A 23,314-nucleotide genomic window follows, 5' to 3' on the forward strand; every position below is an offset into this window, starting at 1 on the left:
AATTTTTAAATGATACAAATGAGTTTATTTCAAAACAGAAACAGACTTACCGTTATTAAAAAACAAAAACCTTTGAGTTACCAAAGGGAAAACATGGCAGTAGTGGGAAGGGTTAAATCAGGAGGTTTGGATGAACATATATACACTACTGTATGCAAGATAGGTAACCAGCAAGGACCTCCCATGTAGCCCAGGGAACTAACTCTACTCAATATTCTATGATAACCTGTAAGAGAGAAGAATCGGAAAAAGAATGAATATATGTATATGTATAACTGAATCACTTTATACCTGAAAACACAGCATTGCAAATCAGCCGTGTTCCAATAAAATTAAAAATTAAAGGCAAAAATTGGAAGAAAAAGAAGTCTGTCCATGTCAGTTTAGTGCCTTCAGGGTTGAGATCAAACTCAGTGGCAAGCAGAACCCACGTCCTAGCTGCAGTTGTTCTGGTCTCCTCTTTTTGAACAGTTGACTCTGCATCGCAAGTGAAACCGTGGGAAATGATGTGTTTCTAGAACCTGCTCCCAGTCAGCGCTGTCAGTGTTGAGACGTGTCCAACTGTTCATGACTCCATGGACTGTGTGGAGCCCGCAAGGCTCCTCTGCCCATGGAATTTTCCAAGCAAGAATGCTGGAGTGGGGTGTCATTTCCTCCTCCAAGGGATCTTCCCAACCCAGAGGTTGAACCTGCATCTCTTGCGTCTCCTGCATTGGCAGGAAGATTCTTTCCCACTAGTGCCACCTGGGAAGCCCCAGAATTTGCTACCACATTACATTAATTTATTGCTTCACTCTTCCACAAAAGTCCCTCCATTCAGATTCATGTTTAACCTCCCCAACTCCCCGTGAGGTAGAGAAAAGAAGGTACTTTTCTTTCTCATTTTACAGAAGAATAGGGCATTAACTCTATGCTGACATAATAATAAGTACTATGCAGAAGTGATTCTTGAAAATTCTTATGTAGATTATGGAATTTTTGAATTATAGGTGGAGAAAGTGCAATGTAAGCTTTTACCATCCAGCAGACTACTGGTCTTTTGCAGCTAACATTCAGCTGATTTTTTAAAAATTTATTTTATTGAAGTATAGTTGATTTACAGTGTTAATTACTGTTATATAGCAATGTGATTCAGTTATGCATATATATATACATTTTTTCATTTTCTTTCCCATGATGGCTTATCACAGAATACTGAACAGTATTCCCTGTACTGTATAGTAGGACCTTGTGGTTTATCCATTCTGTGTATAATAGTTTGTATCTGCTAATCCCACGCCATCCCTCCTCCCCTTTGACAACTGCAAGCCTGTACTCTATGTCTATGAGTCTGTATTTGTTTCATAAATAAGTTCATTTGTGCCATATTTTAGATTCCCCCTATAAGTGATATATGATATTTGTCTTTCTCTGTCTGACTTCACTTAACATGATAATCTCTAGGTCCATCCATGTTATTGCAAATGGCATTATGTTACTCTTTTTTATGGCTGAGTAATACTCCACTGTGGGCTTCCCAGGTGGCGCTGGTGGTAAAGAACCCCCCTGCCAATGCAGGAGATTTACGAAACCAGGGTTCAGTTCCTGGGTTGGGAAGATCCCTTGGAGGAGAGCATGGCAACCCACCTCAGTATTGTTGCCTGGAGAATCCTGTGGACAGAGCAGCCTGGCAGGCTACAGTCCATAGGGTTGCAAAGAGTTGGACACGACTGAAGTGACTTAGCACGCAGGATTCCATTGTAGACATCTACTGTGTGCCCTTTTTATCCATGTATCTGTTGATGGATATTTTGGTGGTTTCTATGTCTTGGCTATTGTACATAGTGCTGTTGTGAATATAAAGGTGCATGTATCCTTTTGAATTATAGAGTTGTCTGGATGTGTGTTCAGGAGTGAGATCACTGTATCATATGGCAACTCTATTTCTACCTTTTTGAGGACCCTCCCTACCGGTTTTCATAGTGACTGTACCAATTTACAGCTGATTTTTAATGACGTGTATACCCATTTAAGATACACATATGTACATTTATTTTTTCCAAAATAAATAATCAAATATTTAATTCCCAAGAATATGTACTTTTTATCTTTTGACAGTTTTGATCATGACTTTCCTTTGTTGATTGTGTTAATATAATTGACTCTCCAAGTATTCTGAGATGAACCTAGGTTCACCACCTCTTTCCCAACAACAGTTTATGGTACACTAAGGCTTGCAGGGTGATTTTAATTTTTTGTAAATATATGTCCTCAAAGCAGTGAGTAATACGGAAAGGTGGGTTTTTTTTTTAAGGCAAATAAACTGCTAAATATACTATATACAGGCGTTGTAAAGTGATAGAAAAATGAAGGATAGAAGCAGAGAGAATTGCAGACTAATCTCTACATTGTGCAGGAAACAAGTGTCTCCCCTAGTGATATTAATGGAATATTGTAAGCTCATTTCAGTACCAAAATTTAAATTAAAAAGGGAGGAGGAGGTTATGGAGTAAAAGCTGTTGAAAAATCTCATTTTCAGCAAGTTTGAAAAAAAAGTCATGAAGCAATTTAGTTTATTTTTTAAACATTCCCTGTAGTGTTGTGAAGACCAAACAGCAGTTTTGAGCTAGTTCATAAAAACCAGAATGCAAAGACGAGGAGGAGAAACTCAAGAGAAAAGAAATAGGAAACTGTCCAACTTAATTGACCAGGCTGATTAAAATGAGAAACATAAACACCCTCCCCAAATGAGAAAATGTTAGATGTATAAAGTCACTTCTTTTTAGATTCCCCTTAGAATGTTTGTAATCCATGAAACTATTCGTGTTATTTAAAAAATAAAAACAAATGAAAAACTCAATTCTGTTAATGAAATTGTATAGGCAACTGAAGTTAAATACGACATGTGAAAGTAATATAATTTCATTTAAATGTCCCTCCATGAATTTAGAGCTTCAAGTTTTAACACAGTGACTCATTATCCATGATCTACCACATTGCAAGATTATGCAGAAGTCATGAAGTTGTCTAAAATAGCTAGGTAAGGATAGCTATGAAGATAAAATACGACATGGGACAGTCACTTAGTCTTCTAGCCATCTAGAAACAGATTGTTTTTCTTGTTAATGTATTAGTTTATGGAAAAGAAAGATGCCATTTAAGACAATTTGTTTCATATCTTAGAGACTAGGAGTATTAGAAACCTTTTGGGAACATATATTTGTTTGTTCAATGAAAATAAGCTTTTTTTCCTGCTTAAAAACATAAAATGGTGGTAAAAACATAAAATGGTGGTAAAAACATAAAAAACATAAAATGGTGGTAAAAAATAGGGTAAACTAGATTACGCTAAAGTAACAAGCAACCTGGAAATCTCAGTGGCTTTAAAGTAACAAAGATGTGTTTATCACTCATATTACATGTCCATCACATGTCAGCTGGACATAATTAATATTTATTTAATATTTATACATTTATTTATTTATGGGCACTCCTACTGCAGTTCCAAGGTTGAGGGAATAGCCATTCTCCAAAAACTTGTGAGCTGTTATGGCAGAGGGAGAAAGAGAAAAGACAAGAGTATCTCAATGCAGGAAATGAAATACTCAGGCCTGGAGAAGTCACTTGCACTAACAATGCATTGGCCAGAACTAGTCAGATTAACCCAACAAACCAAAAAGGGACCAGGAAGTACAGCCCTCCTTGTAAAGGAGATGGCCAGATATATTTGGTGAGTAGCTCATACTGAAAATTAAATCAATCTAGGAATCGCTAAAGAAAGCCTTGATCACTGAAAATTCCACTACCCAAACAACAGTTGGTGAACTGCCTTCCAGATAGTTATGTGTCTTTGAATATAAAGATAATAAAAATATGGTTTTATGATCTAATTTTAACAATAATGCATCATGGAGATATTTTCCATTTTATTAAGAAATAAATTCATCATTCTTTTTGATGGTTGCATAGTATACTACCAAGTAAATGTGCATAATTGATCTGTTAATGAAAATTTAGATTGTTTAGTTTCTTCATTATATACAAGGCTGAAATTAACATCTTAGCACACTATTTCTGGATTTTTAGTGATGATTATTCAATTGGATGCATGCTCAGTCACTCAGTCATGTCCAACTCTTTCTGACCCTTTGGACTGTAGTCTACCAGGCTCCTCTGTCCATGGGATTTTCAGACAGGAATACTAGAGTAGGTTGCCATTTCCTCCTCCAGGGCATCATCCTGACCCAGGGATCAAGCCCATGTCTTCTGCATTGCAGGTGGATTCTTTACCTACTGAGCCATCCAGGAAGCCCTTTTCAGTTGCAACCAGTGGGAATTTGCATTAGATGATACAGTATTTTCAGTTTAGGTAAAAATGACAACATTAACCTGCAAAAGGGATATACTAATTGTACTATTTTATTCTGTAACCTAAAGTCACTGAAAACATCTATTTTTTTACACTTTTTCCAACCCTGTATAATTTCATTATTCACCAAAGTAATAAGCTAATATCTCACTTTCATATTCATTATTTGTTGTTGTTCAGTCGCTCAGTCATGTCTGACTCTCTGCAACCCCACAAACTGCAGCACGCCAAGCTTCCCTGTCCTTCACTAACTCCCAGAGTTTGCTCAAACTCATGTCAATGGTTGGAGATGCCCTGCACCTATCTCATCCTTTGTTGTCTCCTCCTCCTCCTGCCCTCAGTCCTTCCCAACATCAGGGTCTTTTCCAGTGAGTCAGCTCTTCACATCAGATGTCCAGAGTATTAGAGCTTCAGCATCAGTCCTTCCAATGAATATTCAGGGTTGATTTACTTAAGGATTGACGGATTTGACCTCCTTGCTGTCCAAGGGACTCTTAAGAGTCTTCTCCAGCACCACAGTTTGAAAGCACCAATTCTTTGGCACTCAGCCTTCTTTAAGATCCAGTTCTCACATCTGTACATGACTACTGGAAAAAAAACTGTATCTTTGACTATATGGGCCTTTGTCAGCAAAGTGATGTCTCTGCTTTTTAATGCACTATCTAGGTTTGTCATAGCCTTTCTTCCAAGAAGTAAACATCTTTTAATTTCGTGGCTGCATTTACCATTCACAGTGATTTTTAGAACCCAAGAAAATAAAATCAGTTACTGTTTCCACTTTTTCCTTCATCTGTTTGTAATGAAGTAATGGGACCAAAGGCCATAATCTTAGTTGCTGAATGTTGAGTTTTAAATGAGCTTTTTCACTCTCCTCGTTCACTCTCATCAAGAGGCTCTTTACTTCCTCTTCACTTTCTGCCATTAGAGTGCTGTCATCTGCATATCTGAGGTGGTTGATATTTCTCCCTTATTAGAACAGTTGAAAACCTTTTCATATATTAGCCCTCTATTTGTATTTTTCTCCTCTAAATAATCTACTTGAGTGCTCACCTCATTTTCTATTGGAATACTTGTTTCCTATTGATTTTAGCATGATCTTTGTATATTAAAAAGCAGACTGGTACATTCAATCTGGTAGAACACACTAACCAGCATCTATTTGTATTGGGTTGGCATCACAGTGTACAAAAGTTGCAAAATGTATTTAATATCTCCCTTGATCTTAGGATAATAATACTTTGTCATATGTTACAAACGTTTTTCATATTTATCCTTGTGTATGACATTTTGGGGTATATAGAACTTTTACATTTTAGTAGTCAGTCTTTATGGTTTTGGCTCTTGTGCAATGCAAAAATCCTTCTCCACTCTAAAATCACGAAAATATTATCCCATGCTTTCTTATGGTATTTCTGTGGCTGTACTCACTGTGTTTTTTAATATTTTATATGCCTGAAGTATGTTTTGCTGTAAGGAGTTAGTCAGAGATACCACTTTATTTTTCAAGTGGCCCACTGACTTTGGAGAAGTTTCAGTGAATATCACGGAAACTGAACAGAGGAGGACAGTGTAGGTTTATTATTATTATTTACATTTAAAATAACAAAGAGTGGAGTCCTTTAATTAGCATGCTGTAGAAGGAACTTCATGTTCATATGGAGCCTGGGTCTTAACTTATATTTGCCTTTTACTCCAATGGTAGTTTTTAAGTTCTTAAATATTTTTCTCTCTTGAGTTCCATGACACATACATTTCTGGTTTCTCACTTGCCTCAACCTCAGCAGTGTATTTCTGCAGCCTCTTCTTTGCTCCCCTGCTACTTTTCTTCAGCATTTATCTTAAACTCTTTCATCCCCTATCTTACTTCCTGCATGGTTTATATGTACCTATAACCTTGGATACAAATTGTGCTGAAGACTGTGGAATAAATATGCCCCAAAAGGTGTTGACTATATAAGTGTGGCACTGGAGAGAGAGCTGGGTTGAATGTTTATTTCAATGTCTTATGTACATCATGTGAGTGAAAGTTGTTCAGTCATGTTAGACAGTTTGCAACCCCATGGAATAGTCCATGGAATTCTCCAGGCCAGAATACTAGAGTGGGTAGCCGTTCCTTTCTCCAGGAGATCTACCCAACCCAGGGATCGAACCCAGGTCTCCCACACTGCAGGCAGATTCTTTACCAGCTGAGCCACCGGAGAATATAACTAAAGGCATCACTGAGTTAATTATTTGAGTACTTAGCCTATTTTTCCACTGCCATCCTTATTTGGTTTTTCTTTCTGTTTTGTTCTTTTGGTTTCAGACTGCTCTTTTTATATTAGGGACTAAGGGGAGGTTCAGTCAGCCAATATCAGTGCAGCATCTGAAAATGACCTTTTCACCTGATATTCTCTGTGTCCCTTCTGCAAGTCAGATATATGTGCGCCAAATTTTGATTGCCCTCTCTTTAAATCTTAGTCAGTTAGTTCAGTCGCTCAGTCGCGTCCGACTCTTTTCAACTCCATGGACTATAGCACACCAGGCTTCCCTGTCCTTCACTATCCTGGAGTTTACCCATGTTCATGTCCACTGAATTGGTGATGCCATCCAACCATCTCATCCTCTGTCATCCCCTTTTCCTCCTGCCTTCAGTCTTTCCCAGCATCAGGGTCTTTTCAAATGAGTCAGCTCTTCGCATCAGGTGGTCAAAGTATTGGAGTTTCAGCTTCAGCATCAGTACTTCCAATGAATATTCAGGACTGATTTCCTTTAGGATGGACTGGTTGGATCTCCTTGCAGTCCAAGGGACTCTCAAGAGTCTTCTCCAACACCACAGTTCAAAAGCATTCATTCTTCGGCATTCAACTTTCTTTATAGTCCAACTCTCACATCCATACATGACTACTGGAAAAACCATGGCTTTGACCAGATGAACCTTTGTTGGCAAAGTAATATTCTCTTTTTTTTTAATATGCTGTCTAAGTTAAATCTTAAATCAGTCACAAATTTCTATTCATTCTATGTTACCCTTTAACTTATTGTTAAGTCTCTCTATTGTACAGACATACCTCATTTTATTGAGCTCCACCTTATTGCAGATAATGGGTTATGGGGTTTTTTGTTTTATTGTGGTTTTTTTGCAAATTGAATCTTAGTGGCAATCCTGTTTGCTCATATAATGGTTATTGTTTTTTAGCAATAAGGTATCTTTTAACTAAGCTGTGTATATTATTTTCTTAGACATAATGCTGTTGCACACTAACAGTCCACAGTATAATGTTCACTTTTATATGCACTGGGAAACCAAAAAATTTGTGTGACTCACTTTATTGTGAAATTTGCTTTATTGAGGTGGTCTGCAGCCAAACCCACAGTATCTCCAAGGTATGCTTGTATACCGATTATAACTTTATAGTTCATCCCATCACAGCCTCTCAGTGATCTTTCTGCTCCTTGCTTTCCCTGTCCCTCCATCCCACATATTCTATACATCATATCAGTTAAGTTCAGTTCAGTCACTCAGTCATGTCTGACTTTTGTGACCCCATGGACTGCAGCACACCAGGTTTCCCTATCACCAACTCCCGGAGCTTGCTCATACTCATGTCCATTGAGTCGGAGATGCCTCATCCTCTATCATCCCCTTCTCCTCCTGGCTTCAGCCTTTCCCAGCATCAGGGTCTTTTCCAATGAGTCAGTTCTTCACATCAGAAGGGTAAAGTATTGGTACATCAAATCAAGTCTTCTTTTTAAATTTATTTTTAAATTAAATTTAATTTAATTTAATAAAATAACAGGTGCAGTTATGTCACCTGTCATCAGATCTTTTTCAGTGAACCCCTATCTTCAGATGATGAGATTCAGATATTTTAGTGTCAGTCAGGTAAGGAAATCTATCCTTCTATAACATCTGCATGAAAAAATTCAAAAGCTAATTCCATCTGTTGAACTTGAAAAGCACCTTTGAATCTTACAAAGGTAGGTGCAAAGTAGATGGCTAAGTGTGAGACTAAGGTCAGGTCTCTGAACTGAACATAATTTGGGAATGTTCTTGGGGCCCCAGGAAGTATATACTTCATGTTTGGATAGAGAAGAAGCCAATGAAAAAGAGCATGAGTGACCAGAGGACTGCAAGGAGAAAACAGGTGGTATCATCAGAACCAATGGAGGAGACAGTCCAAAAATGACTCTTCCTACATGTCTGAATGTGAGAGTTGGACTATAAAGAAAGCTGAGTGCCGAAGAATTGATGCTTTTGAACTGTGGTATTGGAGAAGACTCTTGAGAGTCCCTTGGACTGCAAGGAGATCCAACCAGTCCATCCTAAAGGAATCAGTCCTGGGTGTTCATTGGAAGGACTGATGCTGAAGCTGGAACTCCAATACTTTGGCCACCTCATGCGAAGAGTTGACTCACTGGAAAAGACCCTGATGCCTGGAGGGATTGGGGGCAGGAGGAGAAGGGGACAACGACAGGATGAGATGGCTGAATGGCATCACCGACTCAATGGACATGGGTTTGGGTAAACTCTGGGAGTTGGTGATGGACAGGGAGGCCTGGCGTGCTATGATTCATGGGGTGGCAAAGAGTTGGACACAACTGAGCGGCTGAACTGAACCCCTGAAGGACAAGGAAGAATACAAAACAGTTTGCACTAAATGTAGTGATATGGGGAACATCAGTGAAATCAGCAAGAGTGATTTCAGTGAGTTGATGGGGTGAAAGTCAGACTGAAAGGTAATGATGAGGGGTGACTAATTGCTAAAAATTTCAAGAGAGATTCCTGTGAAGCAGAGAAAGGAAGGGTATTGTTTGCTTACTTGTTTAAGATGGCAGAATCTTGATCATGGTGAAATATTTCATTCAGTTCTTTCCTGGTGGGTATTTTCTTAACTGTAAAGAAATAGTTAACAATGCCCACTTTACCAAGTGGTTTAAGATGTGAAAGAACCCAAAATAGCATCTGACGCATAGCAGACCATTAATATAAATATGTTAATCTCTCTTATCTTCTCTTCTTCCCCTGGTTCAGCTCCACTGGGCCTTATCCTTGTATGCAAAGTAAAATCCAATGCAGTTAGTTACAATAGAAATCCTTCGTCTTTCTTACTAACCTGCCATCTCTTGAGTATCTCTTTTTCTTTTCTTTTTTTAAAGTACAGTTGGTTTACCATGTTGCGTTAGTTTCAGGTATACGGGAAAGTGATTCAGTCATCTTTACAGATTCTTTTCTGTTACAGGTTATTGATAGATACTGAATATAATTCCCTGTGCTATATACAGTGGGCTTCCCAGGTGGCTCAGGTGGTGAAGTGTCTGCCTGCGATGCAAGAGACCCGGGTTTGATCCCTGAGTCGGGAAGATCCCCTGGAGAAGGAAATGGAAACCCAGTACTCTTGCCTGGAGAATGCCATGCATGGAGGAGCCTGGTACGCTCCAGTCCATGGGGTCACAAAGAGTTGGTCATTGTTTAATTTATATATAGTAGTGCATATCTGCTAATCCCCAAAAGTGAAAGTGTTAATCGCTCTGTCGTGTCCAACGTTTTGCAACCCCATGGACTGTAGCCCGCCAGGCTCCTCTGTCCATGGAACTCTATAGGCAAGAATACTGGAGTGGGTGGCCATTCCCTTCTCCAGGGGATCTTCCTGACCCAGGGATCAAACTCATGTCTCCTGTGTTGGCAGGTAGATTCTTTAGCCCTGAGTCACCAGGGAAGCCCCAAAGCAGGGGTAGGAAGGGATAAATTGGGAGTTTGGGGTTAGCATGGGCTTTCCCAGTGGCACAGATAGTAAAGAACCTGCCTGCAATTCAGGAGACCCGGGTACAATCCCTGAGTCGGAAAGATTCCCTGGAGAAGGGAATGGCCACCCAGTCTAGTATTTTTGCCTGGGAAATCCCACAGACAGAGGAGCCTGATGGGCTGCAGTCCATGGGGTCACAGAAGAGTTGGATGTGACCTAGCAACTAAACAGCCACAAGCCCTCCCTTTTACCTTCTGTTACTACAGCTTGTTTTTCTATGTTTGTATGTTTCTCTTTTATAAATAGTTCAGTCTCTTTTAGAAATAGTTCATTTTTTTTTCATTTTTTTTAGATTTTGCAAATAAGTTATCACTTATGATAACTTACTGTATGATGTTTTTATCTGACCGACTTCACTTAGTATAATAATCTCTAGATCTATTCATGTTGCTGTGCATGGCATTATTTCATTCTTTTTTATAGCTGAGTGATATTCCTCTTTAATGTCTGTTTTCCTAGGTGCTGGGCACATTGTATTGTATACAAGTATACTCTTGACTCATTATGCTGAATTGCCTTTTCACAAACATTTGGAGAATAAATTCATTGCTTCCTGTGCAAAATATATTTGACTCTCCTGGCCTCTTTCCAGGTTGGCAAGGGTTAACCAGGCAGCAGGTTCTATTAATAACAGAAAAGCAACATGGAAACAATAGAAATAGCAGTGGGGTTACCTTTGCAACGGAGGGACATTACATTTGTGCACAAAGAACTTTTGTTTGAAGCAGGTAATGACAGGCTTACTCTCTGTTTTATTCCTAATCAATATTTTGGAGAGAACACAGGAGGTGATGTTAATCACTGTCTGCAATGTGAAAGCACTATCTGAACCACTGATCTAGAGAAATTATCCATACAAGACTTCAGAGTTTGAATTTGGCTATTTTACACTTGAGTTATTATGCTAAGCATGACTTTTTTTTTTTTTTTGGTACTGCATGTATTTTTTCCTCTTTCATGGTGGCTTTGTGTCTGTCAGGTAAAAGGAGACTTATATGGAGTGTACAGTCATCAAAGGGATACAAGATGAATAAGCAGACAGCTTTTTTTTTTTTTTTAAAGCACCATTAACTCAGTGGCATCTACCTGGGCCGTAGATGCACTTAGCTGATTTCATTTTGATAATGCTGTAAGCTGGGCTCTGATAATTGCCTTCTGTAATTGGAACAAATTTATGATTATGCTAATTCATTCTCAGCCAACCCAGTATATGGAAGCTCAGCTCATCCATATCTGTCCCTGCATTTCCTTTGTAGATCATTACATGATTAGCCTTTCAATGTGGCTGATGGAAATATTTTTATTCTGAACAGATCTGGTTTCTCCAGTGGTGTGTGTCTATGTATGTGTCAGTGATCTGCGTTTGCATTTCCAAATTGCATGTAACTCTGATACCAGCTTTTAAAACCAGTGATGATGTGAACGTTTTGAGTCTTTAATGCTTTAATCCTTACTAAGATGGCTATTTTCTCAGCACTTGAGTATATAGTGCCTGGTAGTAAGGAACAGAAAAGGGGAACTGTTAATTAAGATCCCCTCACCACCACTTTAAAACCTGATGCACATACCAGAAATTGGTATGGAAGGAAATGTGAATGCAGAGACTGTTTTGAGTCTCTCTGAAAGCCAACTCTTTGTTGTTGTTATTGTTGTTGTTTTATGGCTGTTTTGGGTCTTTGTTGCTGCGTGCGAACTTTCTTTAGTTGTGGCGCGTGTTCGGGGACACGTGCTTCTCATTGTGTTGGCTTCTCTTGTTGCAGAGCATGGGCTCTAGGCACGCAGGTTTTCAGTAGTTGTGGCACGCGCGACATGTGGGATCTTCCCAGACCAGGGATCCAACCCGTGGCCCCTGCATTGGCAGGCGGATTCCTAACCATTGGACCACCAGGAGAGTTCCTGAAGGCCAACTCTTTGTAATCTTGTTAAAGAGTTCTTCCCATCCTAAAAATAATCCTTTAAAATGAAGAGGCAAATGCTACTATGTTTTAGGTCACTCGTTCAGATAGCCAATGCAGTTTTCAAAGCTTAAGAAGCTTTGGAAGCATCTCCAAGGTATTGCTTTATCAAAGGTTCAAAACCAGAATTCCTTTTCCCCTAGCAGGTGAGAGAGAGCAAATGTAGAATTAGCAACGAACGAGATCCATTCCACGAGGGAGAGCCTAGCTGAAAAGCTAATGGTAGCACACACCTCCTTTATGAATCATCTTTTGATTGCACATCTCTTCCCATTCTCATTTTTATGCTTCATCTGTTCAATGTTGTCTTTTCCCTCTGATCATCACTCGTGTAAATGCTTTACATTAATGTAAACACGTCTCATTTCTCACTCATGACAATGTTACAGTTTCAATAAACAGTTGATCAGGGTGTTTACTTTCCCAGAGACCATTTACCTGTCAAAATGAATTTTTTAAAAAATAACATGAGGCTGCACTTGACTTTCATGACTGAAGCAGGGAAGTTAAAGGACAACACTGATCTGACTAGAGACATAGAGTGTCGGAGCATAACATTCTCTAATCAGAATTCAGGCTTCTACAGAGGAACTCTTGTCTGTCATTTCATTCAGCATCCGTGAGGGTGATTCTGTCTTTGATTATTAGGTTTCTCTCACTTCACAATTAAGCTGAATTTCTACCGCCTTTTGTGATGCATAATCAGATAAGTGGAGCTAAATGGCAGAAAGTGCAGAGTAGGAGGCTTTAAAGTCGATCTATCCAGTCTGGAAAGAAAAGGAAGACAAAAAGGGGAAACATGAGAGTACTGTTATAAATAACTTGAAGGAAATCATATCAAGGAGAGAGGGGAGGACAGGTGACATCTAATCTGAAAGTAGCAAAACAAGTGATGGCCTCAACTAAGATGAGAAGGTAATTGGCTCCGTTCTGAGTAGAGGCATGTCACTCTATTGTAATAGTTAAGTCCCAGGTAAGACTTACTTTAGGATGCCAAGCCGAATCACAGGAAATGTTAAGGAGCCAGCCTTCGTGTGATCAGCAAGACAAGAAAATGCTCTGTGGCAGGAAACTGATTTGAAAGCTACAGCTTCTAAGTGTACCATTTTCCAGGTGTGTTGCTTTAGGTGAATCATGTAGTCTGTAAAATGGGAAGAATAAGATATTTTTTGCCTGCCTTGGAACTGTCATGAGGATCAAATGAGATAAAGTATTGGGTAGCAGTGTGTTTGCTTTCGAGTATAAAGACAGTGACCATCACCTCTGTGAGTTCATTTGTCTTTTCTTCACGGTCATAAGATGGCTGCCTTAGCTTCACAATTGCATCCATGCCTAACCAAATAAAAGACCTGAAACACCTATCCCTTTTCTTAGGAAAGCTATTTGCTAAATATTATAAGTTAATTTCCTTATTATTTATTTCCTATAAGTCACCCAACAGATCACACTGGCCTTCTGAAGTATTTTAAGACTGCAGGCTGTTATCACAAAGATTTTATGGATTGTTTTCATTCATTTCTGCTCATTGCCCCAAAGCAAAACCAAACACCAGATAACTGGGAGAGGACTTCCATAAATTCTGAATAGTTACATAGGGACAAATATTAAGTTTGAATAAGTTTTATATGTTAAAATAGTTCTGGCTACATTCTGAACATTTTGACATGTTAATATAACCAGAATGTGTGCATTCAAATAAGAGCTGGCCTTTAAAATAACCGTCTGGGAGACAATGTATGTATTCAACAATGTTGCTTTTGTCAAGATATTTTTTGCATCCCCCTGTCCTTAGGGATGATCATAAAATTCCCAAATATATTTTTAAAATTATCTTCAGTGGTGTCAGTCCTCTGTATTTCAATGTAATTGTGCAAATAGCATAGGGTCATTCCACCCAAATCTGGAAAATAAGATGGATGACTAAACACAGTGGTTAAAAGCAAGACTTGAAGTCAAAACTTAGATTTAAATTCTGGTTCTACCATTAAAAAAAAAATACACACACACACACACACACACACACACACACACACACATATATATACTTGGGCAAAGTACTTAATATCCTTGTTGTTTACAAAATGGAGATGGTAAAAATGGTGTCCACCTCATAGACACATTTTAACAGTGAAATTAATGAACATACGTACAGTGTTTAAAAGAGTACTTGGCATGTGTGTGTGTGAAGTTGCTTCCGTCATGTCTAACTCTTTGTGATCCCATGGCCAGGCTCATCTGTCTATGGGATTCTCCAGGCAGAAATACTGGAGTGGGTTGCCATGCCCTCCTCCAGAGGATCTTCCCAACCCAAGAGTCAAACCCATATCTGTTTATGTCTCTTGCATTGGCAGGCAGGTTCTTTACACTTGCGCCACCTGGGAAGCCCCCTTGGCACAGAGTATACAAGAAATGCTAGGTCTCATTGTTTTAGGCTGGGAAATATTCATTGATCAAAACTCATGATGTGACTCATGATGTAAATGAGAAACGTAGTGGTTAGACCAGTATGCTAGGTGTGGAAGTCAAGGGCTCCCCCGGGGTCCTCTGGAAGCCCCTCTTTACCTCTGCCGGGCCCCCTCCTCTCCACCCCTGTGTCCTTGGGTGCCATATCCCATTTACCCCGTCCCTCCCCACCCCACAACTGAAATACATGCTCCAGCCGTCTCATCTTCTCATTTTCTCACAGAAATCCAATCATACTTGTCATTTGGTAGGATGACAACTTACCAAAACATTTGAGAGGTTATATAGGGAATGCCCCTATTGCAAATGACTGTGACTTTCCAGTGTTTGCCTGGCTGGACCTCTCATCCCCACTGGTGGGCTGTCTGTCAGACAAGGTTGCCTTCCTAAGCCATCCTTAGTTGTAGTGGGGAGAAAAACCATTTATTACTCTTATATAACTCATACCTTGAGCAAATACATGAAATTCAATATGAGACCCTATGGAGCCATTATGAAATATTAGTGGTTCCCCGAATATATTTAAGAACAACTACGCTCAAAATGTCTCTCTTCCATTTCATATCTAGACTCCACTCTGGGATTTAAAGCAAAAACTAATATCCCCTTCCTAGGCCCAATCCCTGAAATACAGTTTGAAGTTGTATGTGTGTATGTATAATCACACCAGTCTCTAAACTTGCATATATGTTAATTCAGACTAAAAGCTCTATTCAACAGATGCTATTGAATATCCTCAAAAGAAGGCTGTATGCATGTTATAGGAAGATTTAAAATATTGTTTTTGTTCTTAAGGAACTTGCCACTTAAGATGACCCCCAGGCAACGAGTAGATGAATTAAGAAGCTTCTAAAATCAGAAATCTGAGATTACATCTTTAAGAGCAGCTCAATTTTACATTTCCTTTAGCAAATCCCAAGAGGACTGGAACTGGGGGGATAAGAACACTTGGTGAAACTGAACGTGTTCGTCGCAGTTGTATCCAACTTTTTGCGACCCCATAGACTGTAACCCACCCGGCTCCTCTGTGCATAGAGTTCTCCCAGCAAGAATACCAGGGTGGGTAAGCTATTCCCTTCTCCAGGGAATCTTCCCTACCGAGGGGTCAAACCTGGGGCTCCTGCATTGTAGGTGGATTCTTTACCATCTGAGACACCAGGGAAGCTGAGGGGATAAGAACACTTGGTAGATGACACCAGCTCATGGCCCCCATTGGCATTTTCTATGGGATGTGAAGGAAGAGTGTTCCAGGTTGATACTCTCTAGGACTCAAAGGACAACAGGCTTCGGATCCTGCATAGGAAGAGAGCTGGCCTGTTAACGTGCCTTTCTCTTTCTAGTCTAGATTTTACACTTTTAAATGATTAATAACAGCACTCGCCTTCTCATGCTCTTATGGAATATTAAGAACGAGAACAGGAGCATTAGAATCTGACACGCTTTCTGATGGAAATAAACCTTTGGGTGTAAAGTTTATCTGTATAGATATACAGGATGTCTGACAAAAGGTCAGAAGAGGCGAAATGTCAAGACTCATGCAAACATTTTCAAATGTGACCCAGCTCTCAGATAAGCTGATCACCCATGAAGCATCGATCCATCCCTCTTCCAAAGGAGGCTGCCTCCCCATTCAATTACACTATGCTGCCTATTGTTGCAGAAATCTATAGGGTTGTCAGTTATGTTCCTTCTCTCCCCAGCTAACCAGAATGACAGATCAGGAACTCGCTGTCTGGCATGAAGTCTTAAGTGTCTTTGAAGGTCTGTTTATCCAGATTTGTTTATAAACTGGAAAAATCTACAAACTGCAGTCCATCTGCACATAACACTATGTTAATGAACTCATGTGTCCGGCAAATCCATAAGCTCATTACCTCTAAGTAACTGGTTTCTTCACACACTCCTAACTGGGATTATCCATCTAAGCTAAATAAGTAGAAACCAGATGAAAAAAAAAAAATTTTTTTTTTCCTCTGAAGATGTGAACACCTTGCACCTTCCCAAATGTTAAGTCTTTCTGTCAAAGAGCTGACCTATTAGCATGAGATCATTTGGATCAGTGATTTAAAAAAAAAAAAAATGTCCATTAGCCTCAGGGTGGTCAATGTATTGATCCCATACAGCTAATTTGAAAATGTGTATTGCTTTCTGTTAAGAGCTTAATTAGGGCTTTGTTGGCAACTTCTTGTAAAATAATTTCTGAATTTAATACTCATGCCCTTATGATACTTGCAGAATACTGTATAGAAGTTCAAAAATTCTTAGATGCTTGGCAGTCATTTTTATGAAAAAACATTGACAGTGGCCCATGATACATATGAACCAGAGCATTCTTGAATGATGGGGGAAGCCAATTTGCTGAAAGGAATTAAATTCAGTGAAGTCTTCTTTGTGGTGGAGCTCCCAAGAGGCCAGACAGCTCTTATGTTAAGGTATCTGGAAAAGAGAGAAAGAAAAGTGAATCCCCATGCAGTTTATGGATGTGTTTTGTTTGATCCTCACAATGTATTTTGTAATGTGTGAGTCATCATGTTAGAATCAAGAAATAGTCCATTAAAATACACAGCCCTGGCTTCTCAAGAAAGATGGAAGATCTAGTTACTTGGATAGCAAGGAGATCAGACCAGTCAATCCTAAAGGAAATTGACCCTGAATACTTATCGGAAGGACTGATGCTGAAGCTCCAATATTTTGGCCATCCGGTGTGAAGAGCCGACTCATTGGAAAAGACCTGATGCTGGGAAAGATTTAAAGCAAAAGGAGAGGAGGGCAACAGAGGATGAAATGGTTGGATGGCATCACTGACTCAATGGACATGAACTTGGGGGAACTCCAGGTGGTGAGGGACAGGGAGGCCTGGCATTCTGTAGTCCATGGGGTGGCAAAGTGTCAGACACAGCTTAGCAAATGAACAACTGGTTACCCTGGTCGCCATAGTCTAAACCTACCTGGTGGCTGCCTTTTTTGTACAAATCGTGGAATCTGTGTTTTTTCACCGGCAGCACCGGGTCCCCATACATCTTGACACTGAAGCTATGTACTCCATAAATGTGAAGACCGCTGTGATGCATTGAAAGCAAAAAAGATTTTAAAGCAAAAATGAGTTCACGGTCATTTTTCATTGCACTATCATTGTTAATTTTTTAAAATACTCATGTCTCTATCTAAAGTGGGAAAAAACAAAAGGAGACAGAAAAGTGATAACATGTTTTAAGAAAAATGAGAGTGAGCTCATCTCTTCGAGGGAATGAAGAATAGGCCCTTGTCTTTAATATGCAAACAACGCGCGTGGATGTCTTGCACCCAGCGCCTCATCAGTAATTTATGTTACTTCTCTGGCCCTCAGGAACATCGAGTTTGCAACTGCTGCTGTAGGAAATGCTTTTTTTCTATTATCTTATTTATTAAACTATTCTGCATTAGGAGCACTTAGCTCATCAAAAATGTTTTAACATTTCTCTAAGTGACAAAAGCATAAATCCAAGAGCAATTCGTCACTTTTATAAGCCCAGAAAATACCAGACTGATTTTCTCATAAAGATCCTGCCATCAGTTAAATGGATAAACGATTAGTGTACGAATAAAAAACAGCCCTGCAGTTAGTGGTAGTAACGTGCCCATTGTTTGTAGACATAATTGGATTGATGGACCTCAGTCATGACACTGTAAACACCAGTTACGCCAGAATGTATATATCCTAAGATACCTCATTTGTCCTAGGTATGTTTTTTGGTTTTCAAGCTGTGTTCTGGGGAAACCCAAGTAGCAGACCGTTGTACAAGTTCACGGTGCATGTGGGTGGATGGGGGTAGATTGTATGGCAAGGATCAACTTATAACTTACGGCCCAGGTGTGCTGAACATTTCCATGGGATCTGTTGTGTTTTTTTTTAATTTATTAATTTTTTTTTTTTTTGCCATGCTGAGGTCTTCTTTGCTGTGTGCAGACTTTCTCTGGTTGTGGCGGGCAGGGGCTTCTCTCTAGTTGCTGTGCATGGGCTTCTCGTTGCGGTGGCTTCTCTTGCTACAGAGCACAGGCTATAAGCATGCAAGCTATACATAAACACACAATATTATTTTTCAGATTCTTTTCCCTCATAGGTCATTATACGATATTGAGTATAGTCCCCTAAGGTATACAGGTTTTTTGTTGTTTTTTTTTTTCTTAAGTCACCAGTCATGTCTGACTCTTTGTGACCCCATGAACTATTTATTATATATAGATAGATAGAAAGATATAGATATATATAGTGTGTGTGTATCTGTTATTCCCAAACTCCTGATTTGTCCATTCCCGCCTTTCCCGTTTAGTAACCCTAAGTTTGTTTTCTGTGTCTGTGAGTCTATTTCTCTTTTGTATATAAAGTTCATTTGTATCTTTTTTAAAAATTTCTACATGTGAGTGATATCATAAGATATATATATATATATATATATATATATATATGATCACATATAATATACCATGTGATCAGATAAGCTTTAATTTGAGGAAACAGTCTATGGCTAAATAGAAATTTGAATACTACTGTGCTATGCAAGTAAAAGACTTTTAGAAGCTAACGTAGTTGTTTTTCAGATTAATAAAGACCTTTTCCTTTATGTGCCACAGTTAACCACCAGGAAGATAAAAAAACAGCTGCCCCAAGTCTTTTTTCAAAACCTCTGCAGCATATTGCATTTTCTTCCAATCATTTTTAAAGAATATGTATGTTTGTGATTTCTTTTTTTGTTGTTTTTACAAATTTATGATTGCACTAAACACACAGTTTTGCAGGTTGACTCTTTCATGCATTATGAGCATTTTCAGTATTTTCACTAGTTGAAATCATGACCTTTAGTGCCGTACAATATTAAATTGAATTATTGAATCATGATTTATTTAAATAGAGCTCTGCCATACTTTTTTCCTCTTTCTTTTTTGCAACTAAAAATAGTTTATTGTGTTTAAATCCTTGTTTGTAGCCCTGATAATTTTCTTCGGCAAATTCTTGAGATCACAATTACAAGAGCAAAAGACTTACTATCTTTAAGCCTGTTAGATGGAGATAATATTAGGAAGAAAATTAAAGCAGGACACAGGCAGTGAGGGGACCTTGCTATATTAGAGAAGGATTGTCAGGCAAGACCTCTCTAAGGAGGCAGCATTTGATTAGAGACCTGAATGAAAGGTGGAGTTGAGCCTTAGGGACACTCGCAGGCGAGGCCTCCCGGGCAGAAAGCAGAGGAAGCAGCAGGTGTTAAGGCCCTGAGGTAGGACCTTGCTTTGAGTTTTCTGGAATAGGAAGGAGCCCAGCAGGGCTGGAGTAGAGTGCGCAGAGGTTACTTGGGGAATCTAACGTGGGAAGTTAACTAGGGGGCAGACCAAGAAGGACTTTCTTAGCCATGGTAAGGATGTGCAGTTTTGTTCTTAGTGAAGTTCAAAGTTGTAGAAGGATTTGGACCCAGAAAAGGATATGACCTAATCCCTTCGTGGAGAATCCACGATGGAGGCAGGAATGGAAGCGCCAGACAGACCATAGTTGAGAGGCTCTTAGTGTCTTCCAGAAACGAGATAATCATAGAGCAGCAATAGCAGAAATGCCTGGTACTCTGTAAGTTCAATTAAAAACATACTGTATGTGTGTGTGTGCCTGTGTACATTTGTGAAATTTTCGTTGTGACTTTTTGGGTAGGAACAATGTCATTATATTGTTGTTCACCTTTTTTTTTTTAAGTGGTATAGAATATTTATTGAGTTGTCTAATTAGCGTGTGTGTTTTCCATCTTATTGTGGATGACATTTTATCATCAACTGATACGAGAGCATGAGTGATTCAGATTGTAACCCTCAGATCATCAGATTATTACCGTTTTATATGTCAAATCTGTGGCAAATATTTTCTTGGTGTGTTGACCACTTCATTTTGTGCATGAGGCATTTTTATATAAGTTTTTAATTTAGAACCAGACCTCTGCTTAATGATTGTGGCTTTAATTTCCTCTGGGCCCAGATTTGCTTTGGAAAGCTTTCTTTGATTTCCAGGTGCTGGGCCTACTTTGGTTTCTGTTTCGAGGGCCACTGCCCCCAGGGTCATTTCCTCACTAGGAATGATTTACTTATGGACCATGGCCAGACTTTCCCAACTTCCTGACCAGCTGTTTGTAGGGGAAGGATGGAAAAAGAAGATGACTTAAGGTGGAGACAGGAGGGAATGGCTTTGTAGGCGCTAGAAATGGAAAGGGTAGGATATTAACAATCAGAAAACCAAACAGTTTGCACTCAGAATTTCTGGACCAGGAGGAGAGTGGAGTGGAACCAGAGCTCCCCAGACCCACTTTAAGCTGACCGATTCGTTCTCTCCAGTGACAACAGCAGTGATGGTGGTTTAAAAAACCCAATCCAGTTGGCTTAACATAAATAAATGTTTTATCACAGATATTGGCGACAACTCTTACTTTCTGGTGGCAATGTGGATTTACTTCTTTTCTTATAAATTTATTTGTTTGGAGATTCTGGGTCTTAGTTGCGGCATACAGGATCTTTTTAGCTGCATCATGTGGGATCTAGTTCCCCGACCAAAGATAGAACCCAGGCCCCCTGCATGGGGAGTGCAGAGTCTTAGCCACTGGACCACCAGGGAAGTCCCTAGATTTACTTGTTTCCATCTTAACCATTAAATGTAAGGTCCGTGGAAGAAGAGGTTATGCTGGGTTTGTTTATCTCGCTTTATTCAACTCTCTGATGTTCAGTAAATGTTGGAGTATTTATCAGTTGAATGAATGAATGGCTGGAAAATATGCAGAGTTACTGGGGAGTGGAGGATATTTTGTAATGGACTTGTGGTCAGATGGTTTTAAAATTGGCTCCACTGTCCTGCTTCATTAAACAGAGCAGTGCTTTTGGACTCTGCTTTTGGACATCATTAGTTCTTATACCCAAGGCTGGCACATGGTGATGCCTTGAGGAGCTGCTGGGGTTGGTCGTCAAGCTTGCCTCCTTACTTCATGGTCCTGCATCATGTTGCTTTTTCAGCTCTTGTACGTGTTTTAAAGCAGTTCTCAGATCTCTTTTGGCTATTTTGGCATCATTTTCTTTTCTAAAAATCTGCCTCATCTTGGATTGATTTTGGATTGACTGATGACTTTTGGTATTCTATACTCATTCTTGGGATGGTTCTTGGGATAAATATTAAAGTATCAGTACAGGTTTTCTTCTAGTAAATAAATCCCTTTTAATGGAAGCCAAAAATATTTATTAAACCAAATTGCTAACAGGTGTCACTTGATTATTGGAGATAAATTATAATTGTTTACATTTAAAGATGAAATGAGACATCTTCTAAAGCCAACTTTCAATTATCTATGTTAGTGGTGGGCAGGGTATGTGAAAAGAACCAGATGCATGTACTTCCATGTGTGGTCTTTTTGGTATAGTGACTGCTTTCTTGGTTAAATTACAGTTTTGATATGTCTGTTAAATTCCTGTGTATAACACATAAGAACTAGAGCTAAATGGTTCTTGTCAAACAGGAGCTGTGTACGGTGCTACCAAGATGGCACGAGGTAGTGGAGATGTTGTTTAGATGTAGAAGCAGAGGATGGCGTGGGGAAGGCAGGCAGCTGGATGGGGAAGCCTGGTCTGCTTGATGAATTAGGGGATATAGGGACAGTGTGCCCCAGCTTCTGGGAGGGTGAAGATCCAGGGAGCAGAAGGTCCCATCTGTGGCTTCCTCATGTGTCCAGGGAAAGAGTACTTTCGGCCAAGGATAGGTTTAAGGTGGAACTGGAAAGAGAGAAATAGATACTCTAGGAGCAAGCTAGAGGAAACAAACCGGAGATGGGACTAGTCTATACTCGGAGGATGTGAAAAGTGAGGTCCTTTGGAAGGAAGGCTGGGGCTTAGATGTGTCGGGTATCTGATCTGACCTAAACATCTGTTGAATCACTAAAGGAGTAACATAAACGATCACCAAAGGAACATGTCCCTGAAACCAGGGAGCGTTGAGATCTGAGTTTCATTTCTGTGTTTCTGAGTACCCAAATCTATGTTGTTGTTTAAATGCAAACAATATCAGCTTCAAACCTTGTCTGACAACATAATATCCTCTCTGCACAAAGTCCAAGCTCTACGTACATGTGTTGCTTTTTCTGATCTCCATTTTGGGCCAGTTACTGGAGTATCATCATCATCATCAGAGTTGTAACACGATGAAATATAATGAAATGACCTAATTACAGTCTTTTCTCTCTTCTATTGCATTTTTAGAAAATAGGTCAAAGTCGATAGGATGCTTATATTCTCTTCCCACCTCCAGTTTATTAACTGGAGTATTCATGTCCTGAATATACCAAATGAATGAAAAGGATGGTGTATGGGATAAAGATTAAAAAGATAGCATTCATGTTGCCATTCTGTGTGTTATGTACATCTCTGTCCCATATGCTCTAACCACTCATCTTCTGATTCCAGAAACGTGTGTGTGTGTGTGCGCGCGCGCGCGTGCGTGTTAATGACTTGTAATCATTTCTGACTTCTGATAGGTGGAATGGCTGAAAAACGAGGAGCCCATAGACTCTGAACAAGATGAGCACATCGACACCAGAGCAGACCACAACCTCATCATCCGGCAGGCGCGGCTCTCGGACTCCGGGAATTACACTTGCATGGCGGCCAACATCGTAGCCAAGAGGAGGAGCCTGTCGGCCACAGTGGTGGTTTATGGTAAGACCAGCCCAAAGGCCCGGAGTGGATAGAGAGGATAGAAAGCAGAGGGGTAGAGG

General features: G+C 39.6%; 1 protein-coding gene across 4 annotated transcripts in view; it reads left to right on the top strand.

The window, feature by feature from the left end:
* UNC5D (unc-5 netrin receptor D) overlaps window positions 1-23,314 on the top strand; it is a 603,713-nt gene that overhangs the window by 459,687 nt on the left and 120,712 nt on the right. For all 4 annotated transcript variants that reach the window (XM_043454535.1, XM_043454537.1, XM_043454536.1 and 1 more), the window contains exon 5: window positions 23,075-23,255. In XM_043454535.1, coding sequence (XP_043310470.1) covers window positions 23,075-23,255 — 181 coding nt within the window. The remainder of the gene's footprint in view (window positions 1-23,074; window positions 23,256-23,314) is intronic.

Source organism: Cervus canadensis, chromosome 31, assembly GCF_019320065.1.
Source record: "Cervus canadensis isolate Bull #8, Minnesota chromosome 31, ASM1932006v1, whole genome shotgun sequence".
Taxonomy (NCBI): domain Eukaryota; kingdom Metazoa; phylum Chordata; class Mammalia; order Artiodactyla; family Cervidae; genus Cervus; species Cervus canadensis.